Raw genomic sequence first — 18118 nt, forward strand, 5'->3', positions numbered from 1 at the left:
TATAATTTGAATATTTACCACATTCCAAGCATTGTGCTAAATGTCTCCATATGTGTTATATCACTTAATCCTTACAAGTCCTGTAAGCAAGGTGTTATTTTCCCTGCTTTTTGCAGCTAAATCTTGTCAGTTTCTCTTCTCTCACCTTGATTCTCAGAACTTCTACTTCATAGTTAGAGATCATGGCATAGAAAAATAACACTGAGTGAGAAATTAGGAGACCTGGTTCTAGCTACGGCTCTGTGATGTGCTGTGTATTCTTGAGAAAGCCACCTCCTGTCTATATGGTTTAATAACCTTATGCAGGAAATGAGGACATGAATACTATAGGAAATGGTGTATTAGATCAAACTCCTCTCAAAAAGCAGAAAAGCTTTTACAATAAGGCTGAGTCCTCTGACAGGTATGCCTTGCATTCAAATTCAGACTTATTCCCCAAAAGGTATGTATAGGTTATATTTTTGCAAACTGACTCCTAACTTAAAGGCACTTATAGGAAGTTGTTATTTGAAAGAGCCCTAGAGTTAATTCTGGAAAGTGTTTAGGCTGTAGATATAAACTGCTTGGGTTCAAATTTTGGCTCTACTACTTAAAAGCTTTATATAAATTTAGGCAAGTTACTTAAACTCTGTATGCCTGTTTTCCCATCTCTAACATGGAAATAACTTTTATACCCAACTCGAAAATTATTGTGAGTATTAAGCGAGTTGACATTTAGAAAGCATTTAGAACAATATTTAGCACATATTAGCAGGTTATTGTGTATTTGTTTGGACAAGGACTTATGTCTTGACAGTGAAAACAACCGTTACCTTAATGTACCCATGTTGAACATGAACACTTAGATTTTTTGCATATTAGATATTTTTAACCTTGGACATACCAATGTAGTCATGGGGCTCCTATTAACTCAAGGTCTAACAGAATTTTAACCTTACTCACAAGAAAACAAACTAATTATCTCTTATTTATAAATCCATAAAGTAGAGAAAAAGTATTTAAAGCTGGGGAATGTGATGACATTTAAAGTCATTTGTGTCACTGCAAATTTATACAGCCATCTTTAAAATAAATTTGGCAATACCCATTATCAAGAGCCTTAAAATACTTAAAAGATATGTCTCAGTAATTCTACTTATTCTAGACTATCAAAAGGAAATAATGTCAAATCAAAAAAATATTTATTCTCCAAGATAAGTATTTTACTTTCAATAGCACAAAATGTGGATGGAAAAAGAAACAAACAAAAATACCTTAAATATCCAAAGATAAGGATGGTTATCTGTTATATAGCTATTTTAAAAATGTATATATATATATATACATATATATATATGTATATATATACACATATATATATACATATATATATATACAAATCCTAATATAAATGTAAACCACTCAAAAGTAAACTCAATATAATTGCAACTACATTTAAAAATGCATTATCTGTAGACTAACAATAATAAAATAGTATCAGAAAAATATTCCACTAAAATGTTCACAGTTTTTATCTTTAGTGGTCTGAGATAATAGTATTTTCTAAACTTTTTTTGTTTGTTTTTTAAATTTATTTCAATGAACACGTGTTACAAAACAAAACAACAACAACAACAAAACTCCACCAAAAGTCAGACACTGGCAAATTTAAAAATATTCACATAGAAAAAAACTGTCCTACCAATGACAAAAATACACGTAGTGGTATATCGATTAACGAATCTTTTGAGAACACCATTCCTTTATAACAAAGTTAGCTACGTGTAAATCAACAAACGACCAAACAAAAATACTTCACCAAGAGACTTTCTGGCAAGTAAAGGAATCCTGGGAAAGGTGGGAGAAAGCTAGTTTCAGGGAACTGTCCACCAGAGAGGTGCTGACAGACACTTTGATACTGGGAGATTACAAAAGTACTTTCTGGAGGTTGGGATCCCACAGCCCACTTCCCTTTCCTTCCCTCCCATCATCCTGTTCTACTTTCCTTCCTTCCCTCCTTTTTTTATTTGCCTGATAACTCTGGAGATGGAAAGCACACTCATAAAGCACCTAAGATAGTGTCTAGTGTTTGTAGATGTTTAATCAAGCTGAGCTATTTTTTTCCCTTCACTTTACTTCCTTAGTAAGAATTCCTTTCACCTTTTGATTCCCTCTTCTATTTTTCTTTTCTTTTTTTAAAATTTTAACCCTTTCCTTATTCTCATTCTTCTTTCTTTGGGGAGAGTCACCATATAGACAAGAGGGAGGTTGCTTTCTACTAGATGATTCCTTTGCTGTGAGGGGTGAGGAAGTTTATGCAATGTTTAAACATTACCTGGAAAAAATAAGTTTCAGGACTCTACAACCTTTTCAAGAACTTTTCTCTATCCTAACCAACTAAGCAGTACATTAAAGGCACCTTATATGGCCTAAGAGTTTGATGGTGTGATTCTGTTGAGCTGTTATATTAACAAATGACTACTGAGTGGATGGAGAGGGGAGGGAGAGGTTCCCTAAGATATATATGAAACGTTTTCAATAATATCTTCTGAGTTAAAGAAGAAAACAAAAGCAAAGGAATAATTGTAGAAAACATCATACTTTATAAAGAACTTCAGATTATTAGGGGAGATAACAAATATTGTTGTGTTTTGTTGTTGTTGTTTTTTTTTTTTGCATGGAAAATGGTAACTTGAAGTGGGAGAATGAAAGGAAGGGGAATCACAGAGGCTTCTGACCTTTGTAATACAGCTATGGGCAAGAGAACAGAAAGAGAAACAATATACAAAAGGTGCCAAAATATATATATATATATATATATATATATATATATATATATATACACATTTAAGAACGGAAAAAACTGTATTAAAATTGTAACACTCAGTATATACCTATAACAAAAGATGAATACAAGGCACATATATACATTATTTTTCGCACACCTGGTACAGTCTGGGTCATGGAATTACATTCAGAACTTGGATTTCACCAGGTAGCGAAAACAGAGTTAAGTAAAGGTAAAGCTAATGAATATTTTAAGATAATAACACATACAAAAAAATGACTATGAGGGGAAAAAAGTCTTTCAGAAGGCCTCATTTTCCAATGAAAGTCTTTCCAAAGCAGCATCATATGGTAATGGCATATGGGCTAGGGCAAAAAGAGGACTGATATAATAAGAAAACTCTTTTTCAAACAACAATAGTGATTTGATTTCTCTTATGAGACGTTAAGGTAAGGTTGGACTGTGAGTTTTCTATATTTTAGGGAAGGTAGTAGAATTACCTCCCTCAGTAGACTTGTAATTCCTGAAGGTAAAAAACAGTGTCATACTTACATTTGTATGTCTAATGGGACTGTGAGTTTTCTGTATTTTAGGGAAGGGAGTAGAATTACCTCCCTCAGTAGACTTGTAATTCCTAAAGGTAAAAAACAGTGTCATACTTACATTTGTATGTCTAATGACTATCACAGTGCCTGGGATAGAGCCTAGTACAGAAGGACATGTCACATTTGTAGTCATAAGTCACATAGTCAGTTAACTAAACTGAATGACAGCCAGGATACAGCAAGGGGGAGGGGAGACTGGAGATTGCTAAATGACAAAATAAAATTATTTGGGGTTTCTGTCTGGAAAGTTCAAGTTACTCAGCACCCTTCGAGCCATTACTAGGTTTGGGATACTAAGAACAAACAATATAAGTGGATTTTTTTTTAATTTGGAAACTGACAAGGTCTGGACTACACACAAACATGATTTTAGACTTTGCCATGCTCAGTTTTTTCCAGGAAAGAAAATAAATATCAATCCAAATCATTTTAGTTTTAAACTTATTCAATAATATTGGATAGCATGCGTTTTTGGAGGCTTGACATCTATACCTCCATAAGAGTTTTTTTTTTTAATTTTTTAACAATTATTTAAATTCCACTGTCATTGTTCAGCTGAAATCCTTATTTTATATTTTTTCCTTAAATCAATATTATAATTTGTATAGTCACCTACCACATCATTTGAGATCATGGGGGAATAAGAGCTGTTTATTGCCACATCTGCAGTGTTGAGCATTTTATTGGATTTTCGATGAATATTGGTTGCTTGAATGGACTAATGCCATAAAGTTTTCATTAATTTTCATGAACTTACTTTGCTTGTGGATATTTTATCAATATATAAATTTTTCCTACATTTTATATAAATACCTAGCATAGATAAAGTAACTTTAAGAAAAATAATGATCAAGCTCAGAGCAAAGATTAACAATTTATCAGAAGTGAAAGAGGTTCCTCCTAGAAATGATGAGCCCCTTAATGGAGCTATGACAAAAACGAAGGTCATATAAAAGTATCATTCATTTGATGATGCGTACATAGTCATTTAAATTGTATTTCTCACAATGACATAGTAATATGTAATGCAGTAGCTATTACTGTGGCCATTCTACCTATGAGGACACTGAAACTTTAGAGAAATTATAAGTTCAGTAAGTGGTACATCTAGTTTTGAAACCCAGGCATATATGATATACAAGTTTTCTACATTATCTTCTATCTGCCAGGTAGTGTTGAACAATTTCACTAGAAAAAGGCTAGACTAGAAGGTTCTGTTATTCTTTTCACACCTAAGATTCTAAGGTAGAAGCCTTACATCAACCAGTCTATGATAAACCAACTGTTAGTTATAGTTTTAATATAATTATCAATCCCATTATATAGGGCTTCTAAGCATTATCTTATTCAAATACTTGACAAAGTGGAATAGAGATAAACTCTCTAAAAGTATTATTTAATTTTCAATGAGACTTGATTTACTTTCCAAAGAACAATGTCTACCAGCACCTGTGATTTAGGCGTTTCACTCTGTTGACTTGGTTTTCTCACAAACTGACTTTGTGAAACCAGAACACCAAAAGGAAGAGAACTTAAAGGAATTTAAATTAGTGTAATTCCTCAGCCTTCAAAACAACAACAGCGTGTGCTTGTAATTATACCAATTCCCTCCGTAAGTCTAAAAATCAGGGGAAAACTTAAGAGCATAAAAGAAACCTCTTTGAAAATGAGCTTCAAGGGTTGAATATATATACAACATTCTCCAAGCTAATAACTTATCTTATTTGATTATTAGTTGTGTTTAATTTCCCTTGAAAATAATTCACCTTTGTTAATCGTCATTTAGCACTGCAAAGCAAGTCTTGTAAGTTTATGGAAATGGATTTTAAACAGTTGCCATTGCTAAGATGCTGCTGTAAATACAATTAGAAGAGTGAGTGGACAGAAGCATGGAGGAAAGGTGGCAGCTTTTGAGAAGAAAAGAGCTAACAAGTTAGTTATTGGTGGTGCTCATTCAGATATATCTTCCTGTCAGCGATGAACACACAAACTTTCATCAACTCTAAGACTTTTATAGGGGTCTCAAAAAGAGATTCTAGCTACTCTTTAGTATAATCATATATGTATGTGTGTGTGTGTGTGTGTGTGTGTGTGTAAACAGATGGTAAGGCACAGCCTATCACACTGAGTAAATGGCATAAATCTCTAGCAGTAACTTTATATTAAATGATTTTATGAAAGACATCATTGGAGAATGTTAGAGCTGTGGAGGGTCATCTCATCCACATCTCTCGTTTTATAGAATAAAATCTGAGGCTCAGAAAAGAGAGGAGATTCTACAGGCATATTCAGTATAAGACTCATGTTCCTAACTCCCAATTTTTCCATTAAACCTACCCCCCCCTCTGAGTACTATCCATCAAATTGAATGTGAATGTTTTATTAACTTTACTGCCTAAGATGCTTGCCAGCTGTGGAATCCAGTTGCTGGTGTTGTGTTTCAAAACAGTAGGGATCCTGTGATTATTTACTTTCAAATGTGAATTTTCAGTTATTTCAGATGATGCTCTTTCTCCTTACAGAGTCACCATAGTGGCCACAAAGGTGTTTTATACACTTTTGTGTATAAAAGTCTAGACAAACTTTTATACACAGTCTAGACAAACCCACCAGCTTTGCACAATGAAAAAAAGTGAAGGTGTGTACCTAGGAGTAAGGGACATGCTTTCATACCACTCACGGGCAAAGGCTACTCAAATGCCAAGTTCTGTGCACCTTTTCAGGAAGTGCATCGTGGAGTCAGCCCAAAAAGTTTCAGACAAGGAGCAATGAATGGTAGTACCCTGGTTCAAAAATTTTCAAACCTCATTTCCTTGGGAACACCAATCACCTTTACAAAAATCTGGGATGGGACAGTTATTCACTAGAAACTTCACTGAGTAACTGCGCCACCTCTTGATAAAATTTCTGAGTGTTGATTTCAAGTGGATTGTATAAGCTCAGAGAAAAATACACGATTGGGGGCAACAGGAGCCTAGCTTCAGATTTGCTGTCTAAAACAAAAATAAGCTCCTCAGCTTTAAAAGTGCCACAATGCAAATTGATCCGTTCAATTTCATCTCAAGTACGTCTACAGCCCTAGCTAACGCGGACGGACCGTGGGTCCTGTGGGTCAGGGCGCCAGGCGCTGGTAACCTGTGAGGAGTTTGGGAACGTATAACGAGATCCCAAGCAGAGAACCACCCAAGGAGCCCCCTTTCCGAAGCATAACTGCTCTGGGAGCCTCTGTACATTTAGGGACCAGGGGGTCCGGTGACAACCGAGGTATCAACCCAACATCGGACACCAGAAAATGAATGTACTCTCAAGGCCCCCAAACCCAGCCAGCTCCCAGAGAGAGCAGAGCAAGTCGAGCAGAGCGAGTCCTCGCTTCTGTCACGCTCCCAACAGGCAGACATATAAACAAACAAAAGAATTGTTCGCACCCCCAAAGGAGGCAGCATGCATTAAAAAGACATGAACCTCGTCCTACCTTGCATCCAAACATCAACGACAAAGTGTTGTTGGTGCAAGCAACTTTGCAGTGGCAAATCATTGGTGTAAAACAGTCAGGGTCCTTAAGAACAGGGGACATTCCTTTCGGGCTGCGACAGTGGCAGCTTGCTGGGGGACCCGAACAAGGTGCTCGCCGCCCGGCACATGGAGCGACAGCCTAGACCAAGCGGCAGCTAGGATCGCTGCCCCCTGCGCCCAGCGCAGCCATCCCAGCGCCCGGGTAGGAGCAAAGCTGAGGGCAAGTACCGAGCGTCTTCGGGGTCTCCCTTCCCTGAGGAATGAGGCGTGGGGGTAGGGACAGAACCAAGATGGTTTTTTTTTTTTCCCCCTTATGGTAAATTTGGGGGAGGCAAAATTTTAAATAAATAAATAAATAAAAATCAAAGGAAGCCAGGCGCTCAGAGGAGGGTTCAAAGGAGGTGGGGCAGCATTAGCATGTAAAAGGATGTGCCCGCCTACTCTCCCCAGTCACATAAGATTGTCATGGGAGCTGAAGGGGGCTGAAATTATTCTCTGAAGGAAAAAAAAAAAAATACCGCAGCTCCAGATTTGGTAAAAAGCCAGTGGCTTGCAGCAATCCAGAGTCACCGAGGGGAGCGCTGGCCGGGCAAGTGGGCTGCAAGGGAGGGGCCGAGAGGGAAGGAGCGTGGCGCTGGGCAGCCTAGCCCAGCCCGCCAGCGCGCTTTGTGTTACTGAGGAGTCCCTGGGGGAGGCGTGCAGGGGCTCCCAGCCCTGATGTGACCCAGAGATCGCACTCGGCTCTCATTGCTGCTGCCGCCTGAATGTAGGCGACCTCTGAGGCCGAGTTCCTGAGAAAGGCAGGGCTCCGCGGAGACCTGCTGGGCACATCCTCGCTGCCCTCTGACAAAGGCGTGCCTGGGTTGATGGCCAGCAAAGGGATCTAAGGCAGAGGCAGAAGTGAGCTGGAAATGGTTTCCCTGTGACCCAAGGCCCCTGATTTCTGGGGCAGCGAGCCCACTCCTTCCCTGGGTTATAGAATCAACCTCAGAATCAAGCCTGATAAGACATTTTTCGAACTCAAAAAGGAAGAGTCCGCCGCTTCCCCACATTAATGTCTCAGAAGCTCCAAGAAGCCCCAGAAGTATTTATGTTGTTCCGGAAGTATGAATATCAAGACTGGTGAATGTTTTATTGTGTGTGTGTCTTTTATTCCTTCTTTTCTTCTTTTTAAAGTGAGGCTGTCAAAATTGCAAAAGACCAAAACATATCAGCATGTGGCTGACCCAGCTGCAAAACTGCTTAGAGACAAAAAAAAAAAAAAAAAAAAAAAAAGTGATAGGAAAGGTACAGACTAGAAAATGGATAAAACTAGCATCCTTTAAGTGACACTAGAGTGCTTGGTACTATGCTTCATATGGTTGGTAGAGAGAGAGCAAGATATCAGAGTTTGGTATCAGACCCTGGTCGTGGTGATGAGTGTGGTTTTGTAAGTCACTTACAGTGTCTGAGCCTCTGTTTGCCTTTCTGTAAATGGGGCTGTTAACCCCTACTCTGCAGTGTTGTCATGAAGACTACAGACGATAAACAACACATTTCTGTAGTAAGCCATAGTGATGGCTTACTCTTTACCTACATAGCTTATCTTTACCTACAAAACTTATCTTTAACTACATAGCTTATCTTCTGTCTTAGCCTGAGAGGTAAATGTTATTGGACACCTTTTTCTGGAGGAAACTGAGACCCTAAAGGTTATATCATTTGCCCAAGTCACACAATCAACACGCCTCTAAGGTGAGGTTAAAAAAGGAAAAAAAAATTAGTGGTGGGAAATAGTTTAAGAAGCAACTTCAGAGGAGACATGGCATACTTCTCCAAGAGCATCTTCAGATTTATGTGAGAAGGGGCAGGCCTGTCATATTCACATGAAGATGGTAGTTTCAAAAGTCTCTTTCTAATTGGGCACTGAACTCATGTCCCATTTGAAATACAGCAACAACATAGTCCTAAACATCCATAGCAAATTGCAGGAACCATGTCCTCCTAATGCAATTCCACCAAAATGCCAGACCACTTGTATTCTAAATTTATATAAGCCCCCAATAAATCTTCAGTCTTACAAAGTTCCAATAACAACCAAAAAACAATGACCTGCAAGTTATCAAGTCAAATGCAATGTCCTATATACTTGTTTTCACTTGTCCATGTCCAAAAAACCACACCTTCTAGTCCCAAGTAAATGGAAACTGAACCTGATTGTATCATAATTACCTGGGGTGCTCCTTTAAAAAAAAAAAAAAATAAAGGTGCTCAGGCCTAACCCTACATTGTCATTCCTTAGGAGGATATAAAAGAATCTACATTTTAAATCAGCCCCCTGTTGAGAGGAATATGGGTCCTGCCTACAAAAGTAAGACCTCTTGAAAGAAGTTGAGGCAAATCAGGTTCTAACTCCAGAGGGCAACTATGCCTCAGGTTTTGGGATTCTTAGACTAAGTGCAGAAGTTCTTACCTAGTTGGTTTCTCTATTAATAACCAAGATTGCTTCAATCCAGTTCATATTTAGGGATTGCTGTGGCTCAGGAGGCCTTAACCATAGCAGATTACATTTTAGGAACAGAGCTGGTGTCTGGTGCCTTCCGTGGAATCTTAAAGTCACATTCACAGATTAAGTGTATCCCTTAGCATTTTCTTTATGCTACCATAAAATGTGTGATTGTGAGAGCACTTCCAACTACAAAACATCTATAATTACTGCTGTTTTTCCAAAGGAGAATGGATTCTAAAAAAAGTTGTACAATATTTCCCTTATTCATTAGCCTATAATTTGGATTTCAAACACCCTAAAAGTATTGTATGCTCTATATTGTGATGTTCCAATAATATCTAAAACAGTCTTTCCCTAATGAATTACCCAAACTAAGGCTGACCTCCTATTCTAGGGCAGCATTAAAGGCTGCTATGTTCATTTCCCATTTTACAATTGTGCTGGTTTAGACTGAGACAGTAAAATGAAAAAAAAATATATAAAGGAAAATGTACATTTAATTTCCTTGATTTTTTATTGTTTAACTTTAATCAATGAGAGTTCCTTTCTTCCTCCCTTCCTTACTCTCTCCCTCTACACACACACACACACACACACACACACACACCTCTTTGTGTGTGCTCATTTGTTATCTGGCATATGCATCTGACAAAATGCTTTTTCTTAATTCTTGTCTCTCAATAGCTCTGGGGTGAATTGAAGTGGGGGGAGGAAGAAATGTGGTTTCCATGACAATGAATTCCATAGTTGCAGCCAGTAACCACTATGGTTAAAAAAAATGAATCACTGTTACCTTAAGATATGAACACACTACATTATTGGTCTGAAAAGCACTAATTTGGAAGTATACTGCAAGCACTAATTTGGGGGTGTACTGCAATATTTTTAGGAGGAGATATTACTAGGGAATACCAGGAGATGATGCACTCATTTAATAGTCAAAAAAGCCACCTTTAATTAGACATTTCAATGGTTGGTAACATTTACAGTTCTTCCTAATAATCATCAGTTTTGCAAAATGATACACAACTACATATTATTAACCATTTTTCCCAGTGACAACTTTCCTCAAAACGGACTCATAATCACGCACAAGAAAATCTCCAGAATCATCAATAAATGTGACCAGCATTTAATTTTAATCTTTTAGTATTGTTATGATTATTCCTAACCAGAAAATGGAACAAGTTAAGAGGCATTGGTTATTTACTCATCTTTTTCCTTTCTCTGCTGATCCCTTCCATAGCAATTTTTAAAAAGAGATGGGTCATGCTGGAAGGGAAAAGAATGTATTGGACAGGAGGAGCCATAGCATTTCTTCCTACTGACTGTATGACTTTAACAAGCTACTCAGCCTCTCTGAGCATCAATTCCCTTGTCTATTAAGATGAAATGGATATACTAGAGCATCTCTAAGTTCAGTCCAGTGCTGACATTCTCTGAGTTGTCTTCCAAATATATGATATTAAGAATGTAAAGGAAATTTGAGAAGCCATTTCGTTCAGTCACCTGTCTTCAAAAAATAAACTCGTCTAGCTTAATGTCGTTATGCTCTAATATAGTGTTTGCTATGTGCACTATTTTAAATTCAACAGTGTGCTAGAACCAGTTCCTACTTTTAATAGGCAATTGATTGCATCTCTTCTGAACTGTCCATTCAGTGATATGTTGGTAGCTTGGAATCAGCCATGGAAGACGTGCTTACATAAGATAAACTAGCAAACACTATGGGTCAAAACTTTTTTCTTCGAAGAAACATTTACCAGCATAGCACTGGTTTAAGTACTTTATCTACATTAATTTATTTAATTACTAAAACCACTCAGTCTTACAAAAAGAAAGAAAGAAAGAAAGAAAGAAAGAAAGAAAGAAAGAAAGAAAGAAGGAAGGAAGGAAGGAAGGAAGGAAGGAAGGAAGGAAGGAAGGAAGGAAGGAAGGAAGGAAGGAAGGAAGGAAGGAAGGAAGGAAGGAAGGAAGGAAAGAAAGAAAGAAAGAAAGAAAGAAAGAAAGAAAGAAAGAAAGAAAGAAAGAAAGAAAGAAAGAAAGAAAGAAAGAAAGAAAGAAAGAAAGGGTATCACAGAGAGATTAAGTAACTTCCACAGGCTAACAAAACTTATGTACTAGTTAGTCAAATGAATCAACTAACAAAAAATCCTGATGGCTTTCAACCACAAGTGTTCTTTTCTTTGTCATGTTATATATCCTTCACTGCTTGACTATGACTCTAACCAAAATTAGTCCATAAACAGAAAAGGGATGTGACATTCCCATGGCAGAAGGAAAATGATGAATGGCTGAATACATAGTGGCTCTTAATATTTCTGCTCAGACATTCAAAACATCTTCCTGTCCATATTTTGTTAGCCAAGGAATGTCATGTGGCCAAACCTGATGCCAGTGAGGTAAGAAAGGATAACCATCTCACAGGGAGGATGGAGAAAATATTGGAAACAATAATACAATTAGACAACTGCTTAGACGGGTGAGAGAATTGGATTCTGAACCCAAGCAACTGACTTGAGGAGCCGAGTTCTTAACAAGTAGGCCATTTTGCCTATTACTTACAGCTAACACGTCTCTTACTTTCCGTAATAGGGTTTGTTATTTAGTAACTCTTTAAAGGAATTTTTCCCTGTGATTCATATGAAGAAAGTATGGTAGATTCTGAGAACCTAAGAACTTTGGAGTCAATCAGACACACTAGGTTTTGCCACTAATTGTGTGATTTCAACCTTTATATTCCTTTACCTCTCCTCATTCTCACTGCAAATTGAAGTCCCCTTATCTTCATTTAATCTTTAATAGAGATGTTTTTGTGCAATTAATTCACCAATAAGTTTATGTCATAAACTATGTGTTTTATCATTGAGTTCCCTGAAATATATAAAGCAGAGAGGTACATGAAGGTCTTTCTACCATCAATGAGTTTACAAACTAATCAAAGAGAATGTCATGAAATAAAGGCTAACAGTAGCTCTTCCTAACAGTAGGAAAGTATATATAACTAAGTACTAATAAATGTACTTAAAGTCCATAAGACTGGTTCCCCAATCTTATGGTGAACCATCAGACACATTCAGTTAATAATCCCTGAACTGCCACTTCCTGTTCTATAAAAAAGGTGGTGATACTATAAGCTTGTGATAAGCTTATATGAGATCATGTATTTCAATATTTCTGGCACTCATCTGGTTTGTGCTAGGCACTCAGTAAATTGGAGGAGCTTAATGTTAATTTCATGATTTTTGTTTCGATAAAAGTTAACTGGAAATAATAAACCTATTAGATCCAATATGTTTAATCTCTTTAGACTGAACAATTCTAACTTATTAACCATTTTTCACAATTTTTACTCTCTCCCAAACTCCCCAGACCCTTTCTCAACCCTCTCATGTCCCTCTGACTGAGGAACGCACAACTGCAATGAGGGTTTATATTAGAATCAGGCCTCATACAACTGACGCCAATATCTATCCTGCTTCCCCCATGATTGTCTAGTCTTCAGCTTCTCTGTAATTTCTGAGTCCTCCATTTCTACTCCCAAGTATAAACGCCTCTGGGCTAGTCACACTTAGTGACTGGTTGACCTTTATTTGAGTCATACTTAGTATGTTTGTTTGACTTTTATTTGAAATCGTTTTATTGTTTATTTGTCATTTGGAATGATTGAGTCAATAAATGAATGAACACAGAACAAATGAAGTGTGTGGGTTAAGCCAGACTTTCCATAGCTCCCACCTAGGCCCTAGGTGAACTACTATAGGCCTTTATTTGTCTCCAAATCCAGCCTCCCTTCCCCATTTCCTAGTTGTAAGGAGTATGCCCTTTATTAAGAAAATGCCAGCGCATTGATTCAGTATCAATTTTGACAATTCGTTTTAGCAGCAAGTGCTTTCAAATAATAATTGTCCTCAGCTTCAATAAGGCAAGTAAAAATTTTGCCTCTAAGAATGTTCATGATATTTACTTTCACTCTTATTGTCATTTTGTAAAAGCAACTCCAAAATATCACCAACTGTGAGAATTTCTTTCATAGGAAAAATCAAATGAAAAAGAATTCTTCTTAGGTATTGTTGTTCATCAAATTTGATTTCAGTGTTGAAAGAATAAATTTGGGTATTGGGTTTCATCCCTAGCTTTGAAACTTATGTAACTCTGAATTAGTCAGTTAATCTCATTGACAGTTAATTTGCTCATCCATCAAAAAAGGGGAAGTCTCGTTAAATAATAACATGTATATTATGGGATTCCTCTCAGGATTAACTAAAATATCATATGTGAAAGTATTTATCAAAGTTCCTGATAAATATTTTGTTTCAGAGCCAAAAATAGCATATATTTTTAATTACATTTTTGTTCAAGTACAAAAGCAAAAGTGTAGTGTAGAAATAATTTAAAAACATTGTCAGGCACAAAAAGGCAATTTGAAAGTACTCACAATTCCACTGTCAGGGATAAGGAATATTAATATTTTAAAGGCTATGTCTCCTGTAATATTTCCAAAAAAAATGTTCAAAATGTATATATGTAGTATAGGCTACTTTTGAGTGTAATATACCTTTGATACTTATCCATACTTTTAGACAGATGTTTTCCTACAAAACCACTATTAATACGTTATAGGATTTCAATATTTCATGGCAAATTTCCTAAGTCCTCTCTTGTTAAGGGTAAAAAATACTTCTGATTTCAATATTATGAGAAAAATTGAAATGTTCTTGTGGACATTTGCACATCTCCTTAACAAAACTATTAGGCTGGAACTTATAGATGAAGAATTCTTGATGCAAAGGGTATGAACATATTTTTAAATTTTAATGTATAATAGCCAATTTATATTTTTATCAATGTAAAATTCCATTAAAAATCCTTGTGGGATTCTTTTTTATTCTCCATAAATAATGTCTTATTGAAGCTACTTCAGCAAAACTCTTCTGGTAGATTCTTATTTTGATTTGTCTGAAGGTGTTTTTATTTGATTTGATTTTTTATTCTTTTTTTACATGATAATTTAGCTTAGTATAAATTCTAGGTTGCCAGCTATTTTCTTGCGGTATTCTGAAGAATTAGTCCAGTTGTCTTTTTTCTGTAAGTGCTTAGTTGTTTCCCACTGATCAACTTTATTCATTGTTTTAGTGTGTTGGAGATTAAAGTGATTAAGTATCCTGTTTAGGTCTTCTTCTGATGACTGCGTGTAAGGATTCATGTCTTTAATCAATAATAATAAAAAAAGAAGTAAGGCATATCCCTTTCATTTGCCTTGCTTTTCATTTGCCTCTTCCACATGTTCTCTATCCTTTTTTCCCCATTAAATTGAAATTAGATATATATTTACTGTCCCTTTCTCTTATGTTTTTCTTTTCTCTTTTGCTGCTTTCACTGTACTGTAGGAAATTTCTTCAGATACCTTTTCATTTACTAATTCTGTGTTCAGTTCTTTAACACATTTCTTTTGTTTTTTGATTGTAGTTATACTTTTCAGGTTTTAAAAGTTGTATTTTTTATTGATATATAATTTACATATTACATTGTGTAAGTATAGTTTGTATAACATGATTTGATATACATATATTGCCAAATGATTACCACCGTAGCATTAAATAATGCCTCCATCACCTCATATAATTGCCATTTCTTTTTTGTGGTGAGAACACTTAAGATCTGCTGTCTTAGAAACTTTCAAGTACACAGTACAGCATTGTTAACTATAATCAACATACTATGCATTGGTCCGCAAAACTTATTTATCTTGTAACTAAAAGTGTGTGTCTTCTGACCAACATTTCTCCATCCCCGCCCTCACCTCCCTCCCCCCAGGCCCTGGTAATCACCATTCAGCGCTCTGTTTCTATGAATTTAGCTTTTATAGATTTCCCATGTAAGTGATATTATACAGTATTTGTCTATCTCCATCTGACTCATTTCACTTAGCATTAATACCTCAAGGTCCATATATGTTGCAAATGGCAATATTTTCTTATGTTTTTATGGCGGAACAATATTTCATTACATATATGTGTATATATATATGTATATATATACATATAGATATGCATATGAACATATGTATCACATCTTCTCATTCATTTGTCTTTTGAGGGACACTTAGATTGTTTCCACACCTTGGCTATTACGAATAATGCTGCAATAACCATAGGAGTACAGATATCTCTTTGATATGCTGTTTTCATTTCCTTTGGATAAATACCCAGAAGTGGGATTGCTGGATAATAGGCATTATAGGTAGTTTCAGTTTTTATTTTTTGAAGAACTCCCATAATGTTTTCCATAGTGGCTGTACTGCACCGATTTACATTTCCACCAACAATGTGTAAGTGCTCCCTTTTCTCCACACCCTTGCCAACACCTATCTCATCGTTTTAATGATAGTGATTCTAACCCGTAAGAGGGGATATCTCATTATGGTTTTGATTTGCATTTCCCTGATGATTAGTGATGTTGAGCATTTTTTCATGTATCTGTTGGCTGTCTGTATGTCTTCTTTGGAAAAAAATATCTATTCAGATCCTCTGCCTATTTTTTAATCAGATTGTTTGTTTTGCTACTGAGTTTTTTGAGTTCTGTATGTATTTTGGATATTAAACCCTTATCAGATACATGATTTGCAAATATTTCTCCCATTCTGTAGGTTGCCTTTTTGTTTTGTTGATGTTTTTGATGGTCTACACAAACTATTAATGAATGCTTAACAATATTCATTTGCTCACTCATTCATTTTTTAAATTCATGCATTAATTATACACCAAAACTATCCAAGAAACTTATTTCAAATACGTGTCAACCAAACATAGCAAAATTCCTGTGAAATCACTAATTCTATTTTTATACTATGTTTGCCCATCTGTGAAACAAAGGCAAATTATTCATTGTCAAAAAAATAAAGAAAGAAAAATCTACTAAACCAGAGTTCAACTCTGAGAGCAGCAATTCATGAGAAATCTATGTCAAAAACATGGCTCATTTTAAGGGGCTTTATATTGCCACTGTGCTTTTCTACTACAAATAGATTTTCTTTATCAGCTTGCTTTCATCTGAACAATAGATGACTCTTCTAGCTGCAAGAACTAAATGAGATGACTGACTCACCCTGAAGAACACCACACTATTATATTGCACGCAGGGGCTCTCATACCCAAACTAAATGAAATAATTTCTCAATGAAACAATTGCTCAACCACAACTGTGAAGACATGAGATCTCTCTTACAATTTCAAGCTATATACCATAGATTTAAGATTATGACAATTATCTCTTTTTCTCTTAATAAGATGGATGCATGCTAGTTAAAGTCCCGATGACACCAAATTATAAATATAGACTAAGTAGATTTCCATTTCCTGTTTGTTTAAATCACTGTAAGATCATTGTGAGAAAACCATTTTTGGTACAATGTGTGAATTACTTCTGTCATGAGAATTCTGGTGCTCTCTTCCTTCATTATAAGAACAGTCAATCTCAAGCACAATGTGTTTGAAGATCTGAATTGTGTTTGCTAAATTTGTTACATAGCATCTGACTATTACAAAGCCTTTGTTAGGTTCATGATGTTAATATATTTACTTCATTTCCCGTTTTTGGTTCCCAATTACTATTCACTTATTCTTTCATCCAACAGATAATTTCCTGTGTCTGTGCTAGGCACTGTAATTTTGGGATACAGTGGTAACTACAGATCAATACAGTTCTGGCTTCAAGGAGATTACAGAGATTACAGGGGAAGGCAGATTGGGATGAGTGCTTTGGGTAGAGCCACAAGGCTCTATGAGAACAAATAGGGGAATTTTATCTAATAAAGGTGGTTAGAGAAGGCATAATTGGCAAAGTGATAACTGAGTTAAAATCAGAAGGATGAGTGGGAAATTACTGGACAAATACAGGAAGAGAGAACATCCAAATAGAGGGAAGAGAATATACAAAGAACATGTGGTGCCAGGAAGCAAGGTGTGTAGGAAGGACTGAGATAGTTACGGAATAGCTGGAAGACAACAAACAAGGGGAAACACCAAAGTGAGAAGAGGCCACAGAAGAATGCAGAGGTCAGACTATGGGGGTTACATTTAAGATTTTTGTTTCAATTATAAAAGTGTTAGGAAACTACTAAGGAATATGTAAAAAGAAGTTTATGGAAATACAACTGAAATATAATAAATATTTAAAAAGCACAATTTTATGTTTCAACATATGTATTATACATTCATGAAACCATTTGCACAATCAAGGCAATGAACATATCTGTCACCCACAAAAGTTTCCTCATGCCCCTTTATAATTTCTACCCCTCAAAATCTTTCCTACTCCCCCATCTCAAAGCAACCACAGATCTGCTTTCTGTCACTAGACTAGTTTCCATATTTTAGAAATTTATACAAATAATATCATATGTACTTTTGTTGTCTGATTTTTTTTCACTCAACATATCTTGTGAGATTTATCTAGACTGTTGCACACGTCAATAGTTCATTTCTATTTTTTGTTGCAATATTAACACTGTAAGTTTTTGCAATATTAACCCTGTAAGTTTATTTTTATCTGTAATTTATTTATCCATTCATCTGCTGATGGACATTTGGATTATTTCCAGTTTGGGGCTATAAAACTCTATGAATATTTGTGTATATGTTTTTGTACAGACATATATTTCCTTTTTTATTGGATTGGAGTAGGTTTACCACACGGTAGGTGCATATTTCCAGTTATAAGAAACTGTCAAACTGTTTTTCAAAG

General features: G+C 35.9%; 1 protein-coding gene across 6 annotated transcripts in view; it reads right to left on the bottom strand.

Annotated features, from left to right (window-relative positions):
- The window catches only part of DLG2 (discs large MAGUK scaffold protein 2), a 1856054-nt gene that overhangs the window by 1087846 nt on the left and 750090 nt on the right, over positions 1–18118 (bottom strand). The window contains exon 1 of one of the 6 annotated variants that reach the window (XM_081064706.1): positions 6845–7069. The exons of the other annotated variants lie outside the window; for them this stretch is intronic. Coding sequence (XP_080920832.1) covers positions 6845–6946 — 102 coding nt within the window. The 5' untranslated portion in view covers positions 6947–7069. Of the gene's footprint in view, positions 1–6844; positions 7070–18118 lie in introns of those variants that run through there. 6 annotated transcript variants of the gene reach the window in all.

This window comes from Rhinolophus hipposideros (genome assembly GCF_964194185.1).
Source record: "Rhinolophus hipposideros genome assembly, chromosome: 10".
NCBI classification, from domain to species: Eukaryota; Metazoa; Chordata; class Mammalia; order Chiroptera; family Rhinolophidae; genus Rhinolophus; species Rhinolophus hipposideros.